The sequence below is a fragment of the Rhinopithecus bieti genome, unplaced genomic scaffold (assembly GCF_001698545.2).
Source record: "Rhinopithecus bieti isolate Rb0 unplaced genomic scaffold, ASM169854v2 scaffold_7681, whole genome shotgun sequence".
In the NCBI taxonomy this organism is placed as follows: Eukaryota; Metazoa; Chordata; class Mammalia; order Primates; family Cercopithecidae; genus Rhinopithecus; species Rhinopithecus bieti.
In genome coordinates this window covers 3,399,179-3,415,081 of record NW_016806571.1, presented here as the reverse complement: position 1 = coordinate 3,415,081, position 15,903 = coordinate 3,399,179, and the positions used below count along the sequence as shown (strand labels likewise).

The 15,903-nt window shown below is 39.8% G+C and overlaps 1 protein-coding gene across 6 annotated transcripts in view; it reads left to right on the top strand.

The window, feature by feature from the left end:
- Positions 1-12,407, top strand: part of ASXL2 (ASXL transcriptional regulator 2) — a 160,583-nt gene extending 148,176 nt beyond the window's left edge. For 3 of the 6 annotated variants that reach the window (XM_017876854.1, XM_017876853.1, XM_017876859.1), the window contains one exon: positions 10-10,709. In XM_017876854.1, coding sequence (XP_017732343.1) covers positions 10-2,457 — 2,448 coding nt within the window. In that variant the 3' untranslated portion in view covers positions 2,458-10,709. Of the gene's footprint in view, positions 1-9 lie in introns of all 6 variants that reach the window. The other 3 variants (XM_017876855.1, XM_017876858.1, XM_017876856.1) reach the window with 3 other exon arrangements.
- The last annotated feature ends 3,496 nt before the right edge of the window (positions 12,408-15,903 follow it).

The following is a 15,903-nucleotide window of genomic DNA, read 5'->3' as shown; positions in this document are numbered from 1 at the left end:
TTCTTTCAGATCCCGGTCTCCAGAATCTCCCCCATGCCGTTTCATCCATCGCAGGTCTCTCCCAGGGCTCGTTTTCCAGTCTCCATCACTAGTCCTAACAGAACAGGAGCCAGAACTCTTGCAGACATCAAAGCAAAAGCTCAACTGGTCAAAGCACAGAGGGCAGCAGCTGCCGCTGCCGCCGCAGCTGCTGCAGCCGCCTCAGTTGGAGGGACCATTCCAGGACCTGGCCCAGGGGGTGGACAGGGTCCAGGAGAGGGTGGTGAAGGGCAGACTGCTAGAGGAGGCAGTCCAGGCTCAGACAGAGTCAGTGAAACTGGAAAGGGCCCCACACTGGAACTGGCAGGAACTGGAAGCAGGGGAGGTACGAGAGAGCTTTTACCCTGTGGTCCAGAGACTCAGCCCCAGTCTGAGACCAAGACCACCCCAGGCCAGGCACAGCCTCATAGTGTCTTTGGAGCACAACTACAGCAAACCCCCCCAGTGCCTCCAACACCTGCCATCAGTGGAGCATGCACAAGTGTCCCATCACCAGCCCACATAGAGAAATTGAATAATGAAAAACTGAACCCCACCAGGGCAACAGCCACAGTGGCCTCTCTCAGCCATCCACAAGGGCCCAGTAGTTGCAGACAGGAGAAAGCACCTTCTCCAACAGGTCCTGCTCTAATCTCAGGTGCCTCACCTGTTCATTTTGCAGCTGATGGCACAGTCGAGCTCAAAGCAGGTCCTAGTAAGAATATACCTAACCCTTCAGCCTCATCAAAGACAGATGCTAGTGTGCCAGTGGCTGTAACTCCCTCCCCTTTAACATCTTTATTGACCACAGCCACTTTAGAAAAGTTTCCTGTACCGCAGGTCAGTGCAACTACAGCACCTGCTGGATCAGCTCCACCCTCGAGCACTTTGCCAGCAGCTTCTAGCCTTAAAACCCCAGGAACTTCTTTAAACATGAATGGACCCACTTTAAGACCAACCTCTAGTATTCCTGCTAATAATCCTTTAGTTACTCAGCTGCTTCAAGGCAAAGATGTTCCCATGGAGCAAATTCTGCCTAAACCTCTCACCAAAGTTGAAATGAAAATGGTTCCACTGACTACTCAAGAGGAAAGGGGGATGGGAGCGCTTATAGGTACCAACACAACAGAAAATAGCACCAGAGTGGAAGTTAATGAGAGACAGTCCCATCCAGCTACACAGCAGCAGCTGGGCAAAACCTTGCAAAGTAAGCAGCTCCCCCAGGTTCCAAGGCCCCTTCAGCTCTTTTCAGCTAAGGAGCTGAGGGACTCCAGCGCTGACACACACCAATACCAAGAAGGACTAAGTAAAGCAACCCAAGATCAGATCCTTCAGACTCTCATTCAGAGGGTTCGGAGGCAGAATCTTCTCTCAGTTGTGCCGCCCTCGCAGTTCAACTTCGCTCACTCAGGTTTCCAGCTGGAAGACATCTCCACAAGCCAGAGGTTCATGCTGGGTTTTGCTGGCAGAAGGACATCCAAACCTGCAATGGCAGGGCACTACTTACTGAATATTTCTACCTATGGCCGGGGCTCAGAGAGCTTTAGGAGGACCCATTCTGTAAACCCTGAAGACCGTTTTTGTCTAAGCAGCCCCACTGAAGCCTTGAAAATGGGATATACAGACTGTAAAAATGCAACAGGAGAGAGTAGCAGCAGCAAAGAAGATGACACTGATGAGGAAAGTACTGGTGATGAGCAGGAATCTGTCATGGTGAAAGAGGAGCCCCAGGTTTCCCAGAGTGCTGGCAAGGGTGACACAAGTTCAGCACCCCACAGCAGGGAAACTGTATCTACCAGTGATTGCTTAGCTAGCAAGAATGTGAAGCCTGAGATACCAGTGAATGAGCAAACCACTTTAAGTAAGGAGAATTACCTGTTCCCTAGAGGCCAGACATTTGATGAAAAGACCTTAGCCAGAGATTTAATTCAGGCAGCACAGAAGCAGATGGCTCATGCAGTGAGAGGTAAGACAATCCGTAGCAGCCCCGAGCTTTTCAATTCTACTGTTCTTCCTCTGCCTGCAGACAGCCCCACCCACCAGCCCCTACTCCTTCCACCCCTGCAAACCCCGAAGTTGTATGGAAGCCCCACCCAGATAGGGCCAAGCTACAGAGGCATGATCAATGTCTCCACCTCATCTGACATGGACCATAACTCTGCTGTACCAGGTAGCCAGGTATCTAGCAATGTAGGTGATGTCATGTCATTTTCAGTGACTGTCACTACTATCCCTGCTAGCCAAGCTATGAATCCCAGCAGCCATGGCCAGACCATGCCTGTTCAGGCCTTCCCTGAGGAGAACAGCATAGAGGGCACGCCTTCGAAATGTTACTGCCGCTTGAAAGCCATGATCATGTGCAAAGGCTGTGGCGCTTTCTGCCATGATGATTGCATTGGCCCCTCCAAACTGTGCGTCTCCTGCCTTGTTGTTCGGTAATGAGACTAGAAAGAGATACACTGTAAAGGAGCGGGAAGGGAAGGGTTGACCAGTTGGGTTTTTTGCATCCTTTTGGAATCACAGAAATAAACAAGTAGGTTTCAGTTGTCTTCAGAGACAGATGTTACTTAATCAGGAATACAAAGTACAGATCTTTACCATTTTAGAGGAAGAGCACCTTGTATAGTAAGTCTAAGTCAAGCAAGACTTTGTGAATTTGTGACAAGTTTGCACTTACAAAATCATGTAAATATGTCACATTTTGTTTAACATTTTTCCAAGTGTTTAGGTAATAATGTGTTACTTTGAATTCAGATTTATGTTCTACTACTTGTGACTGAGAAAAGTTTAATGCCAGCATGGTAAAAGGAAGCTGTCTCCCTTCTGACATTTCCTAGGAAGCTAGGAAAAGGAAAGTGAAGGAATGGTCTAAGAAATGGCCATTCACACTGATTTTGTCTGGACAGTCTGGCCGCAGCTTGTTCATAGATTATTCAGCCTTTGCAGGACTTGGATTCAGGGTTTTACTCAGTCCCTTTACCTTAGGTGGAATCTTAAATTGAAATTTTTGGTAAGGAATTCATTTCACAGGTAGTGTCTCAGACTCAGAAAGCCCTGACTTGGTTCTTGGCTTCCATGGTCTAGTACTGTTGCCAAGCAATCTGCTTGGAATTTATGGATCCCTGCTGTTCCCTGATCCCACCCCCTGCCCTGAGACAGTGAATGTAGTCCGTGAAGGGAGTGCCTCTCTGGGAACCCCTGTGTTGTTACAGGCTGTGCAGTGCAACAGTTCCAGCAAAAATACCCTACCCCCGCACTTAGTCATTCGTGGTACCTAACAATTTTGAACTACTAATATAAAATGAACAGAAGAGTGTTAGTGATTGGGTGATTTGAGCTACATCTTGTTGAGCAAGGGGAGTGAAACCACAGAAACTGTTAAATTGAACGTGAAGAACTTTGGAAAACAATTTTTACACTAGAACAAGGTCACCTCTCTTTTCCTCTTGTCTCCCAACCTGTTAACCTAGTGCTTGATAGTCAGCTGTTGTTGCAGGTAGAAAAGCTCACCAGTGCCACATTTGTTCATTCTGTTCAACCTGCTTTGACCTCCCAGGCATCTGAACAGGATGACATCATCTTACTATATCTTACTTTACACATACGTGTATGTGCACACACATAGACAATACAAGACACTTTTCCTGTTTTAGAAAATATAGCCCTTGTTTGGATTACTGCTGTCTGAGCACTAGAAATTTCTAATGCAAGGGGGCCTCAGTGAATGACTAAGGGAACAACTGGAAAAGAAGGAAAATGAGCCCTAAAGGTTTTTTGGTTGGTGGTTTTAGTTTCTTTTTCTTTCTTGTTTTCTTTTTTGTTTTTAAATCCTTTTCTAGTGACTGAAGAATTTGTGAGTACATAATATTTAGGTCATGGTTAAGGAACATTAAACCTGCAGTTTAACAGAATTTTGTATTTATTGGGGGTGTGTCAGTTTGCATCATTTGCATATTGATTTCAAGTCTCCTGATTTGGAATGTGTAAAGTACAAATGTTAATGCAACATAGTACAGTTGTATTTGTCCCTCATATTTAGGATGTGAGATTTATAAAATGCAGAACAGATTAAACTTGTTAAGTCACATTCCAGATTAGGAGAAAACAGGCAATAATCTATGTTTTGCCCCTATTCTACTACCTACCCCTGCCCACCCCACTCCCACATCACACACTCTTTAATGCTTTCCCACAGCCCCTGCTCCGCCCCATAAGAAACTCACTTCACTGTTTTTCACTTTTCACTTCTGGGTTTTTTGTGGCCCAAGGCCAATATAGGATTAATATCTGTGTTCCAGCTTCAGTCAGTACAATATGTCTGTCCATCTTTCCCCCTTCCAGCACACACACAGCTAAGAGATAAGAAGGCTGCAAGGATTGGGGATAAGGAGTATATCTTCAAGCCAAGAACCGGTAGAAAACAGAAATAATGGTTCTCCCAAACATTCAGTACCTTGGGCAATCCAATAAGGGTTTAAAGAGATCTGTTGCTGAGTATAACTCTCCCTGCCCTACCCCTTCACTCCACCTTAGTGCCAGGGCTGAGGGCTGGTCAGCGTGCTGGAAGAGGTTGAGAGTTTTGGAATTGACTCCATGCTAAATGTCAGTTACCAATTTGGATTGATGAGAGTGATTTTTCTGCTTTATCCCTTTCCTGTCAGAAAGGTTTTCCTCTGTGCTTCCCTTGACTTAAGGATGAACAGACTGTAACTAGGAAAGGAGGAAAGGTATCAGGGATTTTTAAGTCCATTTAGAGAGCAAACCATATTGTGCCTCTTCATCTTGACCCCGGCTCTTCTCGATAGGTCCTAAACATTGCTGTTCACCAGCTTATCTTAACAAATAATACTCAGCTAAATACTTGCATTTAGGAATGCTCCTGAAACAGATATTGCCAACTAGATAACACTGCCTCAATCTTGACCAGACAAGAGAACAGGTAAATTCTCTTACTTGGGTAGTAACTTGAATACCAATCTATTTATCAGTTTGTTTCAACACAGGTTTCAAGTGGAAAGCCATTCATCTTAAAAGCTGAACAGAAAATTAAAACAACAGCAACAAAAAAAACATTACAATCTGGCCTTTTAGAAAATGAAGCAGTAGAAACAAAACCTTTAAATTATTGGTAGGGTACTCCAGCAGCACCTTTAAAGCAATCTTTACCTTAGTTTTTGAGTCGTTTTACCTTTCAACCCGATCTGAAAAGTTTTAATAAATGCTGAGCTTCTTCTTAGGGTATGACCTGGCATTATTTCCAGTGACTAGTCAGGCATTATGCCTGATGCATACGCCTCCCGTGCACCCCTCTCCAGCCTTTAGATGTCCTCCACTGCAGGTCACCCCAGGAGACAGCATTAATAATATAGCCTCAGTCTTGTTTATAAAGATTCTAAGTTGTTTAGTAAAGAAGTCTCCCTGAATCTTAACTAATTTTGAAGAATTAGAATTCTCCATCCTATTAAACAGAAAGTAAAGCCAAATAGCCTGGAGTTGTTTGTCCTACTTCTGTTCCATGACCCCTATGCGCAAGATACTGAAGCTCTCTGTGGTATTTCGTGTAACATTTCTAAGAATAAGAGCTGGCAAATGGGAAACTTTTCTTGGGGTGGAGAGAGCATACTTATTGGGCTGTGAAAGCATACAGATGTACATGTTTTAGAGCTTATCTCAGATTTAAATAGCCAAAGGAAGACCTCATTGCCTTCCAGGTGAAGGTGCAAAGTCATACATGTTAATGACCTGACAGTTAACATTCTGTTGCTTATTATTGCCTTTCTCCACCTTAGAGAGCAGTAAATAACTCTCTGGTGAAGTGATTTGCTGTAATGGGGGTGAGGAGTCGGGGGGCTTCTCTGGTCATTACACTGCTTTTTATTTCTAGAACTCACTATCAGTGAGCAGTGCCAGAGTTTTCTCTTTGACCTAGAGGTTTCACATCATAGCGAGGAGGGAAAAGTCTCCCCATCTCATTACAACAGTGTGCTACGTAAGTAACTTGGCCAAGGGTAGTTTTCAGCTAAATTTATAGAATAGTCCAAAGAGACTTTGAGAAACATGGTGATAGGCAGGGGCCTTTCCTACCATGTTTCAATACCTACACACCTATTGAAAGAGAACAGTAGGTAAAACATTTCCTAAAGTTGAAGCAATAGCTTCGTAGATTCTTGGTTACTTTATTTTTTTTAATGCTTTACATTTGATACAACTATTGAAGATCAATTTTAAAAATAGCTTTCCAGTAATATATTTTAAGTAATATATATTTTAATATCTGTAAAAAGTGACAGTGGAAGACTTTGAATTTCTCATATATGGTATGTTTGATGTAGGACCTCTCTGTTAAGGCACAAATTATTTCAAAGGAAGTTACTCTAAAGACACTCAGATTATTTCAGAAAAATGCAATAAGGGGAATAGTTTTGGGGTTTATTTTTTATTTTAAAAGAAAATTGACTTATTTACCACAAGCTATTTTTTTCCCTTCTGGCTATAAGGTTTGTACAGACTGGTTTGGTAAATGCTAAACTTTTGTGTCTTTTGCCTTTTAAAGGAATTGTTAACATTGGAATTGAGGGTATGTACAGAGAAGTTGGTGTCAACACCATTTAAAAGTCATATTTTTTCACAAATATAGAAAATCATTTTACATAAGAATTTTAAGTATTTGCAATAAATATATGTATATAGATTGTATGTATTCCTATATTCTTATTTTTCATTTTATTATTAAGTAAAAGATCATTAAAAGTGAAAATAAAAACCTTGGAGTTTTTTGGTGAATCTTGAGGTTTGACATACATCTGAGAGTGGCATGGGTAAGGGTCCTCAGTTACTGCCTTATACTACTATGGGATGGTTCCCACAGATTGTATGGAAGAGAGCAAAATGAGGAACTTGGTGATAAATCAGGGTAGTGTATTTCTTTCAGAATTTAAGTAAAACTGATTAAATTTTCCTTATCTGTCTGTCTCCATGTTTTCTCCCTTAATCTGTTTTGTCTCCTAACCCCCTAACATTACTGGAAAAGTGAAGAAATGCGGTGCAGCCTCTTTATTAATGTGCCCATTGTTTGCTTCTCAATCAAAGAATGGTAAGGAAATCTCTCGGGGGAGAAAAATAAGTTTTCCTTTCTCCACAGTGGTTAATTCATTAGCAGACATTTACTGCCACCACCACTTTCCAGGCCTTAGGGGTGTGTGAAGAAATAGTCTCTTGAAGATGATAGAAAAAATTTTTTTTTCCATTTCCCAGTTCTCTCAGAAGTGAGTTTCATAGCCAGTCATGTCCTTCCTGCCTGTCTAATCTGGAGAGGTCAAAGAGCTAGGAGATTAGTGTGAAGAGAAACACCTGTGCCTTGATTAGGTTCTATTTCAGCATTTAACACTTGAATTTTGAACTCCCCTGTGTCAGGAAGGGTAGCTATGGAAATGAGGTCTGAGCCAGTTGGTAGGAGAGGTTGTCTATAAGCCCATACCGAGACTACTGTCTAATCCATAAGAACTCATTTTGTGGCTGCAAAGTAAATACTTGATTTTAGAATATGATAGGAGCAAAATGGTGCCTACATCGTCTTCATAAAGAAAAGTAGCCTATTTTTGAACAAGTGAATAATATATCAAATCATTGATGACCTAGAAGAAAAGTTGTTAAGGTGAGATTTTCAAGAATGTATCTTGATGACCCATAAAACTGATTTTATTGTAGTTAGCTGGTTCCCATAATTGCCCAGCTGTGGTTATTTTCACTGAAAAGAAAAAATACATTTTGGAAGTTAATGTAAGGATACATTGGCTTTTTTCTTTACATTGGCTTTTAAAAGACAGTTTTATTTTCAAATACTGGAATGTCAAATATCTGGGTTGTCCCAAGACGTTGGAGATAATTCAGCCTTCCAAGAGAAAAGCAGTCTAGATCTTAACTGAAAATGTGCTATTTCTAAAGGAAACTTCTTAAGTCTCAGGGAACATCAGCATCTTCATAATTTCCATATATAGTAAGAATGAAGATAAAATATTTAAATGTGTACAAACTAATCCATAATGACCATTTACAAAGATTGACTCCCCATTTCTGGTACATATTTATCATTATTTAGATGGGTCTCCTATCTCATGGGAAGATAAATTTATATTCAGATGATGACATGGGTGCCTGCAAGTAGAGTTGGTCTGCCCCTGAGGGAGAAAGAACAACATACCAGAAGACAAGATACCTTCAACTTGGATCCCCAGCTACCCTTTATTTACTTCACAGAGTCAGAAACCTGTGTTCATAGCTTCTGAGATTGCTTGACCTCAACTGGTCTTTAGAAGTCTAACTTTGTATGTACAAATCATGTTATTTACTAATTCAAATATTTGTAGAGCACCTACTGTGTGCTAAGCACTACTAAAGTGCTAGTTATGCAAAGGTAAGCAAAAATAGTCATGTAAATTGCAGAAAGGTTTTCCTAAAGTAGTGACTATACAGCATGTTTCTAGTTCTAGACTCAAGGAGTAATAATGCTACCTTTTTCCCAAGATATGTCGAAAATGTAAATGAGTTATGAAATGGAAGTGTTTGAGACACTGGACACAGCAGTGGCACATACATGAAGAAAGAAGGTCCCTAGATGAAAAAAGTGTGGAAATGAGCCATCTTAATAAAATGCACTTTTTTTTGAAAACTATTGTTGGAATAGCTAAAGTCGTCTATAGAAATTTCAAGAAATCTCTGACATCTAAATTAGAAGCAGGCCAACAGCATTCTCTGTCAGTAGTTAATTTAGGTCAGTAAGTTAGTGTTTTGTTAAACCCTTTTAAATACAGTTGGGTAAATAACGCAGCTTTCCTGTCACTATTCAAACCTAAAAGAAGCTAAAGGGACTTTTTCTTAAAACACGATTTTCATCTTATAGATGATAAGTAACTATCTCTTCATTCGGAATTGTTGCATCCCAGTTTTCTCCATAATGGATAAAATTACTTTCATGTCCTTTTCTAATGTTGTAGGAGTGGCTTTTCCTTTTTTGTCCTAAGTCACAACTGGAATTAAAAAGGACTTCAGCAGGACTCTAGCGCTTTTCAAAGAAGAATTTGGTGTATTCCACTGTGTAATGTAGTTTCAACTCTGTCCAGGAACCAGGAGGATGAGCGTCCTCCATTTTCCTAATACTTGGTAACCTTTAACAATAGGTTGGGTTGTTTTGTTTTGTTTTCATAGAGACCATATAGACTACTTCCATGTAACTTTCTGCCTTAACCTAAAAAGGGATTCCCTGAAAGGAGATCTTGTAACAGGAAGGAAAAGCGAAACCAGGAAAAGAGCCAGAAATGATCAACTTGGAACTGGGCTGTGGCTAAATAGTGGGTTTTCCTGAAGAGTAACTTCCACCTCACTTTTCGTGCTGCTTCCAACCCAAAAGAACCTAAAGGGAATTTTTTAAAATCCTGATTTTCTTCTTAGTTGTAAAACCTAGAGGATGCCTTAGGGAGAAGAAAGATAACCTGGAGTTTGGTTTAAATGGATTTAAGTAAACTTTGAATTAAGTAGCTTATTCCATTTTTGAGAGATTTCCTTTTAAGATTTTAGATTCACTTAATGTAATGTTGAATTGCCATGAGTGTAACCTGTAGTTTGATTTGAGACATTTCTGTGGGATAAGGAATAGTTTTCTGTTGAACTGTGGTGGCTTTTGCCACTAATCAGGATTAGTGCACTTCTGTCTGTTAAGTGAAATGGAACTTGGCTTCCTAAACACTATATTAGACCAACTTGAGTCAATACTTTTATTAAGTTTAATCAGGGATTCTCAAACTATTTAAATATTTAAGATTCAAATTAGCCCAGTTAGAAAGCAATGCATTAAGTGTTACCAAAATATCTGAAGATACTTTAGAACTATTTTACACACAGCTTATGTCTTTCCTATGGAAAGTATCATACGTAAAATTTTACATTCTTTTTAAAAACAGAATCTAATGTCTTCAGATACCTAGAGCTTGGAAATTTAATAGAGTTGGGCTTTGACCCTAAGTCAGTAGTTCTTTTCGTTTTAGATTTTCAGGCATGTTACAGTATGGAGACTTCTTCAGTAGTGACCCCAGCTTAACCTACCTGTAATCACTTTGCACACATTTTAAGTTAATTAGATGCTTCCAGAGTCTTGGATTGGTTACCCTTTTGTTAGATAAGGAGACAAATTCTAGGTTGGGGCAAACATCTTAATTTGTTCTCTAATAATGTACTGATTAAAGAACAAGTTTGTTCTCAGAGAATTCACAAAATTTCTAGAATTCGTGAGAGATCTAGAGAACACAACAAATGAAACTCTAGAAATTTGGGGGAAAAAAAAAACTTAGCTGTAAGTGCTTTGACCTATGTTTTTTTTTTTTTTTAAACCTGTCTTAATTCTATGACTGCATCGCACCCTTCACCAGCACCTAGAGAAGTCGGAATGGAAGAAATGACCCTATGTAATTCTTACTCACTTAAAATCTTTGTGCTCATAGGCCTTAGCACTTTGACAAATAAACTCTGCCTTTTAGCTCCTCACTATCGTCTTTTTTCCTCTCACTTTTAGGCTGTTTTTTCCTTGGTCGTATAAAAACTACCTTCTTCAAAGTTGAATGTATAATGTTTCTGCACATGGACAAACCGTATTTTACTGACTCATTCTATGTTGAATAAAGGCATACAGTTTTACTCTAGTGACTGGGCCTTTTCTTTTCCAAAGAAAGCAGACACCATGTGGAATGGCTTACCTGCTTGTTATCTAGTCCTCTGTGCACAGCTGTCCCTGGGTCCTAACTAAAGTTGGTACTACAGAGAGTGCTAATCTTGTCAGAAAACAAGGGGGGTTTAAGAATTCAACATGAACTAGATGAAGTGTGTATCTTTCAGAAATGAAAAAGGAAACCCATACTACAAAGCTGCAGTAATCACAAAGGTGTGGTCCTGGCATAAAGACAGACATATAAACCAATGGAATACAATAGCCCAGAAATAACTGCTCACATACATGGTCAAGTGATTTTCAACATAAGTGCCAAGCTCAGTCAATGGGGAAGGGACAGTCTTCAACAAGTGGTGTTGGGAAAATGTGATATCCACATGCAAAAAGAATGAAGTTGGACCCTTACACAATATACAAAAATTCACTCGGGGAAAATTATAAAAGTCTTAGAAGAAAACGGAGAGTTTCACAATTGGATTTGACAATGATTTCTTGAATGTTATGACAAAAGCATGTACAGCAAAAGAAAAATAAACAGTTTTTAAATTGTTCTTCAAAGGACGTTATCAACAGTGAAAAAGCAACCCACAGAATGGGAGAATATATTTGCAAATCATTTATCTGATAATATTGAAAATATATAAAGAACTCAAAAACAAAAAAATGGGCAAAAGACTGGAATTGCTCAAAGGACCTTGCACGTTGCTGGTGAAAATGTTAAATACAGCCATTGTGGATAACAGTGTAGTGGTTAAACTATACTCAAAAAATTAATTTTGTGATCCAGCAATTCCATTTCTAGGTATACACCCCAAAGAAGTGGAAGCAGGGACATGGACACATTTGTTTGTCAATGTTTTTAGCATTGTTCACAGTCATAAGGTAGAAGCAACTCAAATGTTCATTGACAGATGAATGGATAAAATATGTGTGTGAGTATATATGTATATACACAATGGAATATTAGCCTTATAAAAAAGAAAATTCTGTCATGCTACAACATGGATAAGCCTTGAAGACATGCTAAGTGAAATAGACAAAAGGACAAACATTGTATAATTCCATTTATATCAAGTATCTAGCCAAATTCTTGAAGACACTAGAATGCTGGCTATCGGGCTGGGGAGTCGGGAAGGATTGGGGAGTTAATGTTTAATGAGTACAGAGTTTCCATTGGTAAAGATGAAAAAGTTCTGGAGACGAACAGTGGTGATGGATGCACAACATTGTGAATGTACTTAATGCCACAGACCTGTATGTTTTAAAAATTGTTAAAAGTTTTATGTATATTTTACCACTTTTTTTTTTTAAGAAAACCAAGTGGATAGAGAAAACATATTTTCTTCTCTGAACAAGCTGAAAAGGCTAAATTAAAAGCAGTTTGTTTAAGGAAATAACCAGCAGAGTTAAGAAAAAGTCTAGAGAAACTAGTAGTAGTGATGTAAAAACCAGCCATGTGTCTTTGAAGGAAGCACGGCTCTTAGAGACCATTTTGCAGTGACTTGGAAAAGTGTCATTGAACCTAAGAAGCTGAAGCCGAAAATGGAACCAACTAGAACATCCAGTACAGTCAGGAACCCAGAATGTGGGATCCGACCCACAAGGTGGGGGGGATTGTGTGAGACCAGGAGTTCAAGACCAGGCTAGGCAACATAGACCCCATCTCTACAAAAATAAATTATCCAGGCATGGTGGTGCACACTTATAGTCCCAGCTATCTGGGAGGCTAAGGCAGGAAGGTCTTTTCAGCCCAGGAATTCAAAGATACAGTGAACTATCACTGAGCCACTGTACTCCAGCCTGGGTGACACAGCAAGACCTTGTCTCCAATAAAAAAGTCCTTTAGCCCACACAAAGATGATAAAGACACCTAACCCCCTTTCTTTTCCTAAATGTTCTGTGGTTTAATTTTTAACGGCTAAAAGTGCAATTGATTTTGGCCCAGGCACGGTGGCTCACACCTGTAATCTCAACACTTTGGGGGTTCGAGGCGAGTGGATCACCTGAGGTCAGGAGTTCGAGACCAGCCTGGCCAATATGGTGAAACCCCATCTCTACAAAAGTACAAAAAAAATTAGCCAGGTGTGGTGGTGGGCGCTTGTGATCCCAGCTATTTAGGAGGCTGAGGCAGAAGAATCACTTGAACCTGGGAGGTGGAGGTTGCAGTGCACCGAGATCACGCCGTTGCACTCCAAATTAGGCGACGAGAGCAAAACTCCATCTCAAAAAAGTATAATTGATTTTGAGCAAACTGTACATAAAGTGTACAATATGATAAATATTGCCATGTTTCACCACCACAGTCATGATAATGAACATACCCATCACCCGCCGAAGTGTCCTGTTTCTTTGTTGTCCCTCCTGACTTTCCTTCACACCATCCCAGGCAGCCATTGATCTCTGTCACTGTAAGTTTGTATTTTATAAAATGTTATATAAATAGAATCCTACAGTATGTGCTCTTTTATTGGTCGGGGGGGGCTGGCTTCTTTCAGCTCAATTACTTTGACATTCATCTGTGTTGTCACATGTATGAATGGTTCATTCTTTTGTGTTGCTGAGTAGTAATGTATGGATATACCACAGCTCATCCATTCATCTGTTGATGAACACAAGTTATTTCTAGTCTTACGTCATTACAAAAAATCTGCTTTGCACAAGATTTCGTATGGACGTATGCTTTCATACCTCTTGGTGAACTACCTAAGAGTAGAATGACTGGATAATATGGTAGGTTTATGCTTAACTTTTTAGGAAACGGCTGAACTATTTTCCAAAGTTGTACTGTTTTACATTCCCACAAACAGTATGGGAGATCTAGTCCTTCCATTTCCTCATCAACATGGGGATCAGTGTTTTAGCCACTTTTAACAGGTGTGTGGTGATATCTCCTTGGTGACTAATGTTGCTGAACATCTTTTCATGTGCTTATTTGCTCTCCACATCTTTCAAGAAGTGTTCATGAGTTTTTATATAGGGTAAGAGATAGATCAAAGTTCTTTGCATGTTAATATCCAATTTTTCTATCACATTTAAAAGACTATCATTTTCCACTGAATGACTTCCACATCTCTGTTGAAAATCAGTTTTGTATATGTGTGTGTGTCTATTTTTGGACTCTTCTGGTCCACTGATATATTTGTATATCGTCGTTTGTTGTTGTTGTTGTTGTTTTGAGACGGAGTCTCCCTCTGTAGCCCAGGCTGGAGTGCAGTGGCACGATCTCAGCTCACTGCAGCCTCCACCTCCCAGTTTCCAGTTCAAGCAGTTCTCCTGCCTCAGCCTCCCAAATAACAGATTACAGGCACGTGCCACCATGCCCAGCTAATTTTTGTATCTTTAGTAGAGACGGGGTTTCATCATGTTGGCCAGGCTAATCTCGAACTCCTGAACTCATGATCCCCCCACCTCAGCCTCCCAAAGTGCTGGGATTACAGGCGTGCACCACCACACCTGGCCATATTTGTATATCTTTGAACTATCACCACATTGTCTTAATTACTGTAGCTTTTTAAATAAATCTTAAAATTAGGTAGTGTTAGTCCTCCAACTTTGTTTTTCATTTACAAAAGTGGTTAGGCTATGTTAAGTCCTTGCAACTTACCAGTTGCTACAAAATGTGATTTTGATTGAGATGATTTTACACAATACATCAGTTGGGGACAGTTGAGATCTTAGCAATATTGTTCATCCATCTTTCTATTTGTATATACTTTAATTTCTCTAAGCAAGGTCTTACAGGTTTCAGTGAAAAGGTCTTACACATCTTTTGTGAGATTGAACCCTACATTTTAATCTTTTAAATGATACTATAAATAAATTTTTAAATTTCAATTTTAAAATTTAACACTCATTTTCTGAATGTTAATTGTTATAAACAATCGATTTATATTCTCGTACTTATTTTGTATCCTACCTCGCTAAACTAACGTATTAGATTTACTGGCTTCTTTGAACATTCCATTGGATTTTCTATGCAGATAACAGTGTTATCTCCAAAGACATTTTTATTCTGGATAACTTTTCCCCTTCTGCCTTACTGCTCTGGCTATAACCACCAGTACTATGTTGAAAAGATGTGGAGAGAGTGGGCATCCTTGTTCTGATCTTATGGAGAAAGCATTTAGTATTTCATGTTAAGTATGATGTTAGCCATAGGTTTTTCCTAGATGCCCTTTACCAGGCTGAGGAAGTTTTTGTTCTATTACCTGCTAAGAGTTTTTTACTGTTTTTTAATCAGGAAGGGTTGTTGGAATTTGTCAACTGCTTTTTCTGCATCTAGTGATATGGTTTACTTTTTCAATCTGTTAATATGATAAATTACATGGATTGATTTCAGGATATTAAACCAGCTTTGGATTCACTGATTTTCTGTATTGGTTTTCTGTTTTCTGTTCCACTGATTTTCACTCTGATACTCATTGAGTTTCGTTTATTTTGCTTACTTTAGGTTTAATTATTCTTTGTCCAGTGTTTAATTTGGAAGCTGATGTTATTAATTTGAGGCCTTTTTTCTTTTCTAATATAGGTGCTTAGAACTATAAACTTTCCCCCAAGTACTGCTTTCACAGCATCTCAACAATTCTCATATGCTGTTGCTTCATTTCTTTTCAGTTCAAAATGCGTTGTAAGTTCCATTTTAAAATGGTTTATTAGAATAAACTTTTTTTAAATGTGCTAAATCTCAACCCCACTTCCTGTCATTTCTGTATGTATGACAAAATGGGGAGTTCATACATAAAACACTCTTATTGCATATTAAGGTATAGTAACAGAAAAAGTATGTGTGTGGTTGAATCATGAGCTGAGCTAGTGCTTTTTACATGGAACACTACTTAAGAGAAGGACTGACTATGGTTCAGATTTGGGAATTTCCTGGAAAATGAACAAAGTGAACCTGTCACTTAAGAACAACAATTGACTGGCCAGGTGCGGTGGCTCATGCCTGTAATCCCAGCACTTTGGAAGGCCGAGACAGGTGGATCACCCGAGGTCAGGAGTTCAAGACCAGCCTGGCCAACATAGCGAAACCCCATTTCTACTAAAGAGATACAAAAAATTAGCTGGGCATGGTGGCGCATGCCTGTAATCCCAGCTGCTTGGGAGGCTGAGGCAGAAGAATCGCGTGAGTCCAGGAGGCAGAGGTTGCAGTGAGCCGAGATGGTGCC